At 35.7% G+C, this 14366-nt stretch overlaps 1 protein-coding gene across 2 annotated transcripts in view; it reads right to left on the reverse strand.

Moving 5' to 3' along the window:
- acap3b (ArfGAP with coiled-coil, ankyrin repeat and PH domains 3b) overlaps positions 1 to 14366 on the reverse strand; it is a 97546-nt gene that overhangs the window by 50803 nt on the left and 32377 nt on the right. For both annotated transcript variants that reach the window (XM_084395259.1, XM_084395258.1), the window contains exon 2: positions 4569 to 4626. In XM_084395259.1, coding sequence (XP_084251385.1) covers positions 4569 to 4626 — 58 coding nt within the window. The remainder of the gene's footprint in view (positions 1 to 4568; positions 4627 to 14366) is intronic.

Genomic DNA, 14366 nt, shown 5'->3' on the forward strand with positions numbered 1-14366 from the left:
CATAATGGAGAACTGTCAAGTAATATTGTTTTTTCCTCATAAATGCAAACACGAAAAATAAAAGACAAAAACTTTTTTAAAAAGACAAACCATAAATTTAGAAAAAAAAAAAGAAAAAAAAGATGGATTTATAGCGTTTTGGGGGAAAAAATGAATGGATTTATACCGTTTTGAAAATGTTTTTTTTTTTTTTACTTTGAATTGATCATCAACAATATTGTTGTTTGATTTAATAATCACTGTTGCAAGAAGTGCCTAGTTAAGTTTTGTAAGTGGAAAAAGTAGGGGCTGCCACAGATTCTGTTTAGTTAGCTCCTTTATTGTTTTTTTCTATAGCCTAGAATAATATAGGTCAAATGCAGCAAGTCAAAAGACCAACTGGACCTTCTTTGCCAGTTTGCTCACATTTCTTTGAAGGATGGCAAAAATATCGCCTGAATATCGATATCTAGATATTGGAAAAAAATATCGAGATATTCATTTTTGTCAATATCTCCGGCCCACCCCTACATGCAGAACACCATACTGTATATGTTATGAATCTTACACGAAATTCATCTTCATCACAATGTAACTGATGGTAATGTAAAAAAGTGTATCAATGCAACCTGTTTTTAGCTTGTATAACTAGCTCGTTAGCGAATCAAAAAATATATATTTTAAATTTACCAATATCAATATGCTAGCTTGATAGTGAGTACTAAAATACATCTTATTTGTTTATATTCATAAGCAATTAGCATTAGATTTTTTTATTACATGTGATTCTGACATGATGTCACTACATGCACTGTGCTCCTTCCTCTCTGCTTGTCTCAGGTAAATAATGCTCTTCAGCTCAGCGGTTGGAGTCGCGCGTTCATGTGTTTTGGGGGCGTGGCTTTGGAAGGAGCCCAGAAGGGAGGGGGTGGAGTGAATGGAAATAATGAACTGTCTTTAAAACAGTCGTGAGAGGTCTACAGACACTCGATTTTTATACTTTCTTTTTCAGAGTACTTACATTTTAATTATGTATTGATATGTACATAAAGTTTAAACAAATTTGAAAAATAAGTTTTTTAGACCATTCCTACCTACCCTGCCTTTAAAATCCTCCACATTCAATTAAAATGAATTTCCTAATTAATTGCTTTGGAGAGAAAAGTAGTAGCACGCTGATCAGCCAGTCATGGGTCTTTCATTCGGAGAACTCTCCTCATGTTTGCATAATGATGCATTTAAAAGTTAATGACCAAACGCAACGTTACTAAAGTTCACAATGCTGTTTTAAATTAAACATAATGTGGATAACATTTAATCAATATATTTTCGTGAGGTTAGATAGGCTACTGATTATTAAATCACTCAAACCCCTTTGTCTTAACCGCTCTACTTAACCGTCGGTCTTGTCATGTTTGTAGTTTTTTAACACTTTTTACTCGTGTTTGTAGTTCTAAGCGAATCCTCGTCCACAGCGCAATGGGTTTTGGCCAATATTAGCTGGACAATATTCGGATTCAAACCGGAAAAAGACCAACTGGGTATCTTTGGAATATTCATTTCAACATACTACGATTTGGGACACACTAATTCTGATTTCGAATACTATTTAGGACGGATAGTATGCAAATTGGGACGCAGCAATAGACTTGCAACAGAATGATGTAGGTATGACATCATTTTGTAGGCCAAAACGGCGAAGTTAATATTGTAGCACTTCCGGTTCCATTGGGTTTTGGTTAAATGGCTGAAATAAGGTCTGTGGTGAACACAAGCTCAAGACACTTTCACGTTTAATTCTATGACATAAAATACATCAGTAATACCTCACTCATGATTTTTTTAAACTGTTGCGTGTCTTGAAAAATGCGGTTGCTAACAAGTGGCTAGATGGGACTAAAGAGGCTGTCAGGAGATTTCACGACAAACGGTAAAACCGCTTTTACAGCCTCGTTATGCTTATAATTGTGCTCTTATAAACTATTCTAACTCAAACGGTCTGGGAAAATGTTTTCAGATAACATTTGAAAGAGTTGTCGGAAGCTTAGCGATGGTGACGTTGAACTCGTGGGACCGTGGTGTAGTTCGTTTATAGCCTACCTTTAGCTTTTTACTCCTGGTGACTGCATTTAGGCTTCAAAACTCATAAAAGTTGTGTTCATCTGTGATAATTATCTTGATGGACAAAACGTGCAAGTATCATAAACCTTTGTTGAACACAGAGCTTGTTTTTAGCGATAATTCAAAAAGCCTATGGAAAAATCCTATTGAGTTTTTGTCGAGGGAACCAGTGTGATGCTAACAGCCGTTTGGCCTACAAAGTGACGTCAGACCTGCATCACTCTATTCTCTCCTCCATATTCTTCTTTTTTCTTTTTCACAGACAACTTGGATCGCAAGCTTTCTGTGGGCTACAATTTTTAACAGGAAGAAATCCAGTCTTGCATGATCTACTGCATCACTTATCACGTGTGTTTGGTTGTAAAAAGTAGTTTGTAGACCAGACAGAGTTGTTTACGATGCTTCCTTTTGAAATGTTGTGTAATGTGTGATCCCGTCACCGATCCGTCGTGTAACGCGCAGTCGTGTAGAGTCAGGAGAACAGCGATCCGACGACTTTGAAAATCGTGTAGTGTGTTCACGGCATTAGCATGCTAAAAGTTTCACAGTGATTGTTAGCATGCTATAAGCTAACAGATTCGGCTAAAAGAAGATTCAGCCATTAAAAAAAAAAATAATAATAATAATTTTGTTAGTATAGTATGTACACACAAAAGCCTCTTTGGTCTAGCTTTTATTTGAGCATCTTACACTAATTCTGTGCTAATTAAAGTCTGGGGCTTTTCATATTGCAAAAACTTGCAATAATAGGCAGACGTTGCCCTTGTATGCAGATTTGGAAGTTTCTAATAATACCCTGAAGCAGCTGAGAGCTACAAGACTGCAGTTTCCTGAAGCAAATGTTCAGCATCCTAATGCTAAATAGGTTTCTCCCTCAATCTCCATTAATCCTGTATGGCGTACGAGCTGGGATTTAGCTCAGCGCACATTTGTTATGCTGTTTTATCCATGCACTAATGCGCTAGTCCTTAGTTAGCTCAGCATTCAGAAGGCCTCAACCCAACATCTCAATTAAATGAGGCGACACTGATCAAATGAAATGGAAGTTGCGTCCCAAATGACAAGCTATACACTATGCACATAACCATCTAGTGTACTATGTGAGATTTAAAAAATAAATAAATTTTTTTGGTTTTATCCAGCATCTGAGAGCCCCTCACCCTCCTGCAACAGTTGAGTGAATTAAGCGTCCAAAATGCTACACTTTGATTTTCGGGTTAAATAAGCGCATCATCCGGGTATTTAAATTACACTACTTCTTTTTGGAATTTTCAATGTGAACACACTACATGCTCACACTATTTATACATTGGAATATATTTTTTTTAATCAAAATAAAATACATAATTGTACCTTTAGGGGTACAATGGCTTGTCACTGGGGCTGTACCCTCAAGGGTACACTATTGTACTTTAACCTTTAAAAGAAACGGTACATATATGTACCTCTTAATGCTTTTTGACCCTCAAAAAAGGTACATATATGTACCTTGAGGTCCAATAATAAGCCCTATGGGGTACATTAGTGTAGACTGTACCTTAGGGGACCGAAATGGACTCCTACTGTACCCCTATTTCTGACAGTGAGGTCTCTTTATTGAGAAAGCAAGAAAGAGTTATGTAACATGCATCAGAACTCTAGAGACTTAAAGAGGTAGAACAACAAAAAAAACACCCTTCAAAACAGAAAACACATAATATTAAAGAAATCCAATATAAATATGCAGTAAAAAAAGAAAAAAAGTTACAAAAATATATATATATATATATATATATATATATATATATATATATATATATATATATATATATATATATATATATATATATATATATTTTTTTTTTTTTTTTGTACAGTTCTTCAGCGACCATGTTCTCCACAAAACTTAAAAAAGGCTGCCAAATGGTAAAAAATCTCCTAGCTGATCCTTTCATAGAAAATCAGATTGTTTCCAACTGTATATCATACATGACATCCTTAATACAATATCCATATGTTGGAGGGAAAGAGTCTTTCCATTTATACTAAATTGGCCTTCTGGCAAGAAGTGAACAAAAAAAGATAACATCAGACTGGGATTTTCTAAATTTAATCCTGACTAATTAATCCATTGCAGTCGGTATTGTTGGAGCAACACATTGATCAAACATTTTAGAAAAAGTCTCAAAGATCAAACCCCAGTAATTCAATATCTTCGGTCATGACCAGAACATATGGTACAGAGTTGCTGGTGATTGTTTTGCATCGGTCACATGGAGGATCAAAATCACTTCTGATCTGAGCCAATCTATCCTTAGACCAATGGAGGCGATGTGCAGTTTTGAACTGGATGACCGTATGCCTGAGACTTACAGAGGATGAATATCTTTGGGATTCTTTGGGATTGATTCATGCCATGTATCATCTGATATTTGTTCTTCCATTTCTTTTTCACACCTGAAGTTATATCAAATAGATTTTATTCATACCTTATCTAGCTTGGCTTCTATTTCCACAACATCAGTCTCAACTTCATCGATATTCGCCCTGCAAAGACACAAGAAAAACACATTATTCATTAGATGATAGATTTATCACAGTCATTTCTGATTGGTGATATCAAAAGGACAAGCAAAATGTTGTTGGGGACTCACAATGACATTTTACAACCTGAACTAACCGTGCCCACATGTCATAAAATACTTTATTGAAAAGTTATTCAATTTAAAAGAAATAGTTTGAGGTAGTTTTGTTTAATTGTTTTGATTAATCGTTAAAAGATCGCGATCTCGATTCAAACACCCACCCTGGATAAAAGTTTATAGTTTAGATATAAACACTGATGTCTACGGTAGATCGAAATGGAGCAAATACACTTTTGAAAATTAACTTGGCGCTTCAAATAACGATTGTATCAATTTTACTAAAAAGCGATTACTAAAAATGTATTTGTAATTGAATCATTCATTCAAGAGATTCGTTCAAAAACAAAGATTCATCCAGTAAGGAAACAAGTGAAGTATTTGAGTGAGTCATTGAATCATTCATTTAACCATTTTTTTAAACATTTATTCTAATTAAACTATTTTAAATAGACTGCAGCAATTATTATTTTGTCAGAACCTCTAGTAATTTAGCCTACATGTTATTTTATTCAGTTGTCTGTTCAGAATCGTAGGAGAATCATGATCTCTATTTTTTTTTAATTGTGCAGCTGTGGTTTGCAGTGAATTTCATTTTTCACTTAACCACTGTCAAAAGTCAAACTCAAAAATATAAATTTGTATATTTTAGTCTTAAAAATGAGGATCTGTGAGGAACGTGTGAAAAAACAATAGGATATTCATACCACATAACTATTTTGATGTATACATTTACATTTCAGTAAGTTTTGCTTTACTATTCCAATATTGGCATAACAATACAACTCCATTAATCCATAGTTTTTAAGGAGTCACACCACATGACATTTTACAACCTGAACTAGAACTAACCTTGCCATGTTATAAAAAAATAAATGAAAATGTTACATTAAACGATGGTTTTTAAAAAAAATTAAAAACATTTTTAAAGAAATATCTTTTACTCATGATATCAGGACAGTTTTTACTTTTTGACACCCAATAAATAGCAAAATAAACTGTCTGACTGCACATTATTATGATGTTGCCCCTTTCAGTAACCTACAGTTGATCCCAGAGACTATTTGTTCTCAATACAGACTGACAATAGAAAGACTTATCCATGTCTTCACACTCTTTCTCTCTGCAGCGTGAATGCTCTGTGATTAGGTTACAACTTTCTGAACATTAATTTCATAAATGCATGAAGACATATATCTAATCTCAAGCTCGCTAAAAGCCTTCCTAATCCAGTTTAGATTCCAGCTAAAAGCTATTGCTCTTAGTCAGCTCAGCACAATTGGTGGAAATTTGAAGAAACACTGTTGAGGTTTTCATGCGAGTCCCTCCACGGCTCTTCCTCCCACACAGCATGCTCTGTTACTTAGATTTATCACATTATCAACTCAAGCAGGGCCGAGAGGAGTCCAAGCTCGAAACATATGTGTGGCTCTGCATGCAGCCTTGCACATATATCTGTGACATCCCACCTGATAATCGTTCTAAACTATAGTACAGTATATATATCAAAGCATCATGGTATTACCAGCACTGTACTGCTACGGTACTTTTTTGTAATAAATTTCACCCATTTATTAGGAAAAACACCAAAAACACCACAAAAAAAAGTATATTTTAATCTTAAAATGCAGGAGTTTTGAGGAAGTATAAACAAAACTTTGCTTTACTATTCTACTTTTGCATAACAACACATTTTGATTTGATCGAGCTTATTCTACCGTAGCCAGCTCTCAGAAGGTCAGCTTTCATTGGCCAAGGACCGCCCGGAGTGACATGTAAAGCAACCAATCACAGTTCGTTTTGTTACACGTCATGTTTAGGGGCGTGAAAATATAAAGGCGATGTCCCTACAATAACAGAATGGCGTGCATCTAACAAATAACTCATTCAAGAACGTTGTGCAAGTTTACTGCAACAATGGCGGCGCTTTTGAAAATCCAGCGTTTAGCTCATTGTCACAGTTGACAAGTCAAGTCATCTTCATTTATATAGCGCTTTTAACAATGTAGATTGTTTCAAAGCAGCTTTACATAGATAAGCGTATAATTTAAGGTAACAGAGATTGTTTTGGCTTTATAGCGGTTCTTTAATAAAGTTATTTTCCAGCTAAAGTTAGAAAGTAAGAAGAATAAACATCAAGAAGAATAAAAACATCTTTGTTTCCAGGCAGACCCGCTAAAGAAGACCAACACACACGTCTACAGGAAATCCTGTGAAATTCAACCAACCAGATGACGACTTCAAAACTCCTGAAGTGTTTCCAATTTTGTGTGTCTTATGCATCAAATGCTGATGCTGAGACTACATCAAGCTCAACAGTCGAGTTCTGGAGGTCAAAATCTCACAAACCTTTAAAGACAGACCTACTGTGAGCTAAACTTAGTTCTAAAATAATCGTATGTAACACCAGAATTCGTGTAAAAAAAAAAAAAAAAAAAATTAAATAAAATAAACTACATTACCCATGATGCTGTACGGAAAATTCCACCAATCAGAGAGTCAAAAAAAAAAAAAAACGCAAATGGTAAATAATTTGAACATCTGTGACACTTATCAGCTGCTTAAAGGAACACGCGACTCAGAGTTAGATAAGTCCATACATACCCTTCTCATCTCTGTGCGTGCCGTAACTCTGTCTGACGCACCCACCGCTAGCCTAGCTTAGCAGAAGTAGCAGTGCTTCACATAGTTCCCAGTATGTATACGGTTAGAAGATGGCTGTGTCTCATGTGACCTTGTTATTTGTACACACTGTGACTATACAAATCACAACACAAGGAAAATGTTGGCGTTATTTTGCCACTTATTGGGAGCAGTATGCTAGCTGGAGCCATTTACCTCCAGTCTTTGTGCTAAGCTAGGCTAGCGGTGGGTGCGTCAGACAGAGTTACGGCATGCACGGAGATGAGAAGGGTATGAATGGACTTATCTAACTCTGGGGGATACGGTGAATAAGCTAAAGTCCTAAAAAGTCAGCGTGTTCGTTTAACACCACTTTCTACCATAAAAATCATAGTAAAGCACGGTATGTCACGGCTTATAGCTTCATTACATATAACAGCCTGCACAAAAACTAAACAAAAACACCCATATGCCTGGATATGCCTCTTCTGGGTAATTTGAGTATCTTCTGCTTTGGAAGATACTGTCACATTGTACTCCTTGAAAAACGTGATGCCAGCCTCTAACCGTTTATGCCATCTCTGGCCACAGGAGAGTTTCTGTCCCTAATGCAGCCCGGCCTCCAGGGACCACACAACCATTAGACCAAAACACACCCACACGCTGAACAAACACTTAAAAAATGAACGACCAGAGACATAAAGGTCAGTTGTCACGGCAACCGCTAAGTGGGGCACAGAGGTCGCAGTGGGGGGGACTTCTGCTCTGCTTGTGTGGGGGTCCTAACAAGACATATTGTTATGGAGTTATGAGCAATCAATACAACACACAGACACACACACACCCATTTAAACAGCTCCGTCATCTCCGATGCAGTCATTAGCCTTCTGGGACGGACTGTTGACCGGTTTTAAGTTATTTTAAACACTTTAAACAGGAAAGGTCAGCTGTAACTGGCTGAGACCAGTCCTGGAACAAACTGACAACTGTGACACAATGCAAATGTTTTGTGTCTACTGAGGAGAGAATTGGGGTCATGACAGGAGCAGGAGTATTTTCTTTAAAAAAATACAATAAAAATAAAACATTTTTGTTTTAACAACTAAAAACTGAAACAAAATGAATAAATATGTTAAGTTTAACTATTAACTATAAAGACAAAAATTATAATAAAAATTATACACAATTTTTAAATTAAAATTAAAACAGAAAATACAAAACTAATTCAAAATATAACTTAAAAATAAGTATTAAAACAAAAATATATATTTTACAAAATTACTAAAACATTAAAATTAAAACAGATTTTTTTTTTTTTTTGTGGAAGTTTTCATTAATTTTTATTTCAGTTATTTTAGTATATCAAGTTAAACTCAATGAACATGATAAATGTTTCCTTGGCAACTAGCTGAAATAAAATACATTTTTTATGGTTTTAGTTAACTATAATAACCCATGGTGTGAAGGTCAACAAGTCACTTAAGATTTAGTTCATGTTTTAAAACGTCATGTTGTCAGAGTTATGTTCGGTATTTGGTTTCATCGTGTTTTCAGTGTTCCTGTCAGGTGACCCAGTTCCTCCAGTATGTTTGACTGTTGTATTCTGTTAACCTGTTGTCTAATTAATTAACTCATTAGGTCCTCGTTTGCTCTTGTACATTTTCTCCTTGTGTTCCAGCTTTATACCAATACAACACGTGCACATTTGGTGCGAATTACAAAAAACAATGATCCTGATGTAAAATAAAAAATAAAAAATTGATTAAGATTCACATGTATTCAAGGTTTAAGGAAATGATCATTACTTTTTACTTCTTGTCTACAACATAAGTCATGACATTTTTCATTAAAGCTACACGGTGTAATTTTTTGCGTTGATTCTTAGCAAAAAACACTTTGTTCTTTCAAAATGATGTGTGTTCATTAATGTGTAATTACTTCTACCAACTAATCAAGTATTCTCGTTAGCGTAGAATCTGCCATTTAGAATACATACGAGCGAGTCGCTTGAATGGCGGCAGCCATGTTGCGCCTCCATCTCGAAAATACATTAGCCAAAGAGGGACATTCCTGGAAATTCAAGCTTCGCCTTTCGCGTTTTTACACGCAGTGGCACCGTGACGAATGCGAGGGGGAGATGACTCACGACTGCCGGCAGATTAGAAATAATACGGCCACCGTAGGAGTTAAAACGCCCTCGGAATGGGAGGGGCTAGAAAGTAATATTCAGTTGGTAGTCATAAACAATTTCACAGATGGGAGAAAATCCTACACAGTGTAGCTTTAACGCTTCCCCACCATTTTCAGAATTTTCTTGCAATCCATGTTTTCACTGTTATACGGTAGGAGGCGCTATTACACATCTTCTGAAAGAGTACTGAATCTCCGGATCAAAACACAGGAGAAGCAGCAGAAACAAGCGACAGAAGCATTGCTTACGCACACATGTAAAATAATCCGATCATCAAATATTTAACAGCATATAAATGAAAACTGACTAACATTTCTGAATGAAATGTCGACCCAGACAAGCTAGGACCGTGAAGCTTTGGGGTGTTGATGGACTCGATCTACTCCATCTGTGTTTTCTCTCAGGGGAGAGGGAGAGATCGGGACAACAGAGCCAAACTCCAGTCCAAAACAGCTCTTCCAGAAGGTGTGGACCTTCACTGAGAGCATCTCTTGGACTCACCACTGCTACACGATTGAGCAATAACTTGTCAAAACAATCCCAATGTGCATTTGTAATGCTAGAACATCCTTATTTCATCCTAGGGGCGAGAGAGGTCACGCTTTGTTGTTCAGCCTTAACTTGTAACCAGACTCATGATGACTGGACGGCATGTCAACTGTGATGAGCTGCGAGGATGCCACATTCCCGGGATCTATTGTTAGGAGGATCCTGAGCATCTACAAACAGCTGAAGAGCTGCTGGTCCTTCAGGTTCCCCAGTATGTGGGCTTTTCCAGCGAGTTTAGGTTCTGACTGTAAAAAAACCCATGGTAGCTGTGGCTAGCATCAACCATTGAAAGAAATGTGTGTTAACAGACAGTAAGGGTGAGATGTCTTTTCTAAATTAAAGAGTCACATGTATTGATCTTGCAAAGCCCACTCCACACAGACCGTTCACATGAAAGAAAAGTACAGAGCGTGAACAGTCATGGTTATGGCGACACATCCACAAGCAAATTGCATGACTGTCCAAATGTCCAATTTGAACTATACTGATGATAAGTGGAGGTAGTCAAGGTTAAACAAAAATGTGATAATATTGTAAATGACACTGATTTCATTTATAACGTCCTTCAAATAATTTAAGTACACTTGGAAACAGAGATGGGTATAATACAGGGTGTGTATAGACCCGTCTCGATTATTGATTAATCATCTGATTGTGGTTATTTTTTCTAATCGCAATTATTTGAGATATAATCGCAATAATTGTGCAGTTTAGATTTCAATCACATTTTGCCATTCAAATAAAATAAATTTAAGCATTCAAAGTAATGCCATCAAATCCAATATTGTGTCTTCCTTCATGCGAAATGAAGGCTTGTGGGTTTAATCAGACTGCATTATTATATATTTTATATTTTATTACTTTACATTATATTTAAATAATTCATTATATAACACTGATTGTTAATGAATAATGAATCATTTATTTTCATACCACTGAAGTTCACTGAAAAAAAACAATAAGTAAAACGTATTTAATTTTTCTTTTGCAAGTTTTTGCATGCAGATTTCAAATTTCACATATGGAATTAAGTAAAATCTACCTAACTAAGTTAAGTGAATTAAAAAAACTTCTACTTATTTGAAGTTTACTTTGCAAATACATTTTACTCAAACAATATAACACTTAATTAAACAATGCTTTTTAAGTGTATGCTTTACTTAAAACATCTAAGTAAAGTAGATATTATGTAGACAACATATCTACATTATAGAAATAATAGCCAGCCGAACACAGAGACCTCAATACTTGGTAATAGTATACAATAGTAAAACAATAACAGTAACATTTGTTGGGTCATTTTTGAATATGATTGGATCATTTTGACTAGAAAATTATGTCAACAGCAGGTCACTAATCCTAACAACAAAAGCAACGATAAAACAGTATAAATACAGCTTGGAAACAGTGAAAATGCATCCTTATTAATGATGCATGCCCCAGTGTATGATGGGAACAGTAGTATCAGAAAGTTGAGTAGGTCTGACTTAATTTTATAATGTTGATATTTACACTAATTTCTACAAGCTTAAATTGAGTGCTTATACAGAATGTACTTTGTTTTTTAAATTCTTCGCCTGAAATAACTTATTCAGGTAGAAATTACATTTGTTTTTTATGAAGTATTTACTTCACCATAGAATATTTTTTAAATAATATGAGCCTATTATATAGGGTTTAAAAAATAAAAAATATATACGATTTCAAGTTACAAAATAAAACATAAAAAATGATGTATTATGCTTTCACTGTAAGTGACACAAACAAAACAATGAAATCATTAATCGCAATTATTTGTCTGACAGTTCATCTTCAGCAGAAAACTCCTGACTGTCACAGGCCTACATGCGTGTCCTGAATCCTTATCTATTTTTAACGTCGAATCTACTAGATCACTCAGACACTAACTTATCTGAGATGAGGGATAGATGGATGCCTAGACTACAGCTGTGTTTGCATGCATGTGTCTGTTCACTTAAACACTATCTAGTGTGTCAGATTGTCCTGTTCACTCGAGTGAGTGGACACTGATGTGATGGTGCTGATGGGGGAGGGTCTCATGTGTCTCTCATCTTAAGCTCGGCTGAGCAGCCTCCCATACATCTAGAAGCTATTCTTAGCCCCGCGCGCGCAGGCATGAATATGTGCGCGCGTGTGTGTCTGCATCACATGAATCTATGCTCATATAGCCTGATCTTTCAGATCAGCCCTGAGGTGAGACGCAGAGCCTGGAGGTTTCCTCATCAAAAGAGCACTGTGGACAATCTCAACACACAACATCTCTTTCAGCCTCAGGGAACTATGATCTAAAGACCAAATTATAACAAACAAGCATTGATAACATTGTAACACTGATCAATGTGCAGTGTAAAATCGGCACAACATTTTAAAGACAACACGAAATCACCCAAGAACTTACCCATCTTACTTTTTAATAAAACGTTGTTTTTTTTTCCATGTTTTTTTTACTTTTACTTTTTTTTTTATTGGTGGTTGTCTACACACAAACACACACACACACACACACACACACACACACACACACACACACAGTACTGGTCAAAAGTCCAAAAACATTAAGGATTTTTAATGATTTTGAAACCTCTTGAAAGTCTCTTAAAGGGGCGTCATGGTGCATGCACTTTTACAAGTTGATTGTACTGAAATGTGTGTTGGCAGTGCCTGTACACAACCATCATAAAATGATAAAAATCCATCCAGTGTTTTTTTTTTATCTCCTTATATGTTTTCCCCTTCTCAAATCGAGCCGTGTGACGTCACACGGTCGGACGCCCCTCCCATGATTGTTGATTGACAGCAGTGTTTCAACACAGGTCCGCCCTGAGCGAGCTGTCGTCATAGTCTGCGCGGACATTGTTGATACGCTGGAGCAGAATGGCGTCTAAGTGATTGTGGTGTTCTGTTCTTGGGTGCAATAAGGAACTAAATCCGAACCGCTGAAGACGCAGTGGCTGAGTTTTGTTTTCGAAGGGAATATTCCCCACGATCAACAGCAATGCTTTCATGTTTGCGCGAATCATTTCATACACCAGACTGCTTTATGAACGAGGGTCAGTATAAAGCTGGTTTTGCTAAGAAGCTGCTCCTGAAAAAAGGATCGGTACCAACTATTCGTGTTCCTGCTGCACCTCCAGAAGAAGAAGTGAGTGTAATGTTTTATTAACCTTTATGTTAATCTTTGCAAATCGCTTGCATGCTTCACGATGAATGCGGCTAAGGTTTACACTCGGGTACATTACGGCATGTTTTCTTACAATACTAATGAGAATTTTTAATTAAAGTATATTACAAACTTTTCATTTAGACCCTAAAGAATCATAATAACTTGTACAAAAATGGCATTATATGACCCCTTTAAAGTCCCAAGGCTGCATTTATTTGATCAAAAATAAAGTAAAAACAGTATTACTGTGAAATATTATTACAATTTAAATGAACTGGTTTCCGTTGTAATATATTTTTAAATGTAATTTATTCCTGTGATCAAAGCATCATGATTTTTTTAGCATCATTACTCCAGTCTTCAGTGTCACATGATCCTTCAGAAATCACTCTGAGGTAATTTCTTCTTATTATCAAGGTTTAAAACAGTTTTAGCTTCCTTTAAAAAATAAAAATAAAAATACACTTATTAAAAAGTTTGGGGTAAGATTTAAAAAAAAAGAAAAAAGAAAGAAATGAATACTTTTATTTTGCAAAGGCAAATTAACTTGATCTTCTGGTTATGACCTCTGGTTTAACATTTTTCTTCTTTTCATGACATGTCAAATCCTATAAAATAAAATCAAGTTCCCTAAATTCGACATGTACAGTGAGAATGGCAACAATAAAAAAAAAAAAAAAAAATTGTGGGTCTCATCCTTTCTAGTAAAGATGATGTCCTGTAGTTTCATTGCTGGAATTTCCTTGCTCGGCTGTAAACATCCTCGATTTCACAGACTGTTAAACTGATGCGGTGGAATTTGCAGGTTTAATGATTTGCTGAAGAAAAACCATAAAACTTTATGTGCTCCATTTGATGGCCAAGATAAGCAATTTTGAGGAAAAGAAAAAAAATGTATGATACAAATATGACTGTTGCAAAATGCCATTTTAGTCATCTTATTGCTTGTTTGTCTTTCTTTAATTATCTCCCAAAGAACTAACAGACATTAACCACCTTCAATCTGTCTTTTACTCTGTTTTTACTCTAATTCTTTGTTTGCACTCTTGTGGCTGAGATTGAATGATCCTGAGTCTCACTGTAAAAACACAAGCTCACT

The sequence above is a fragment of the Rutilus rutilus genome (genome assembly GCF_951802725.1).
Source record: "Rutilus rutilus genome assembly, chromosome: 22".
Classification (NCBI taxonomy): domain Eukaryota; kingdom Metazoa; phylum Chordata; class Actinopteri; order Cypriniformes; family Leuciscidae; genus Rutilus; species Rutilus rutilus.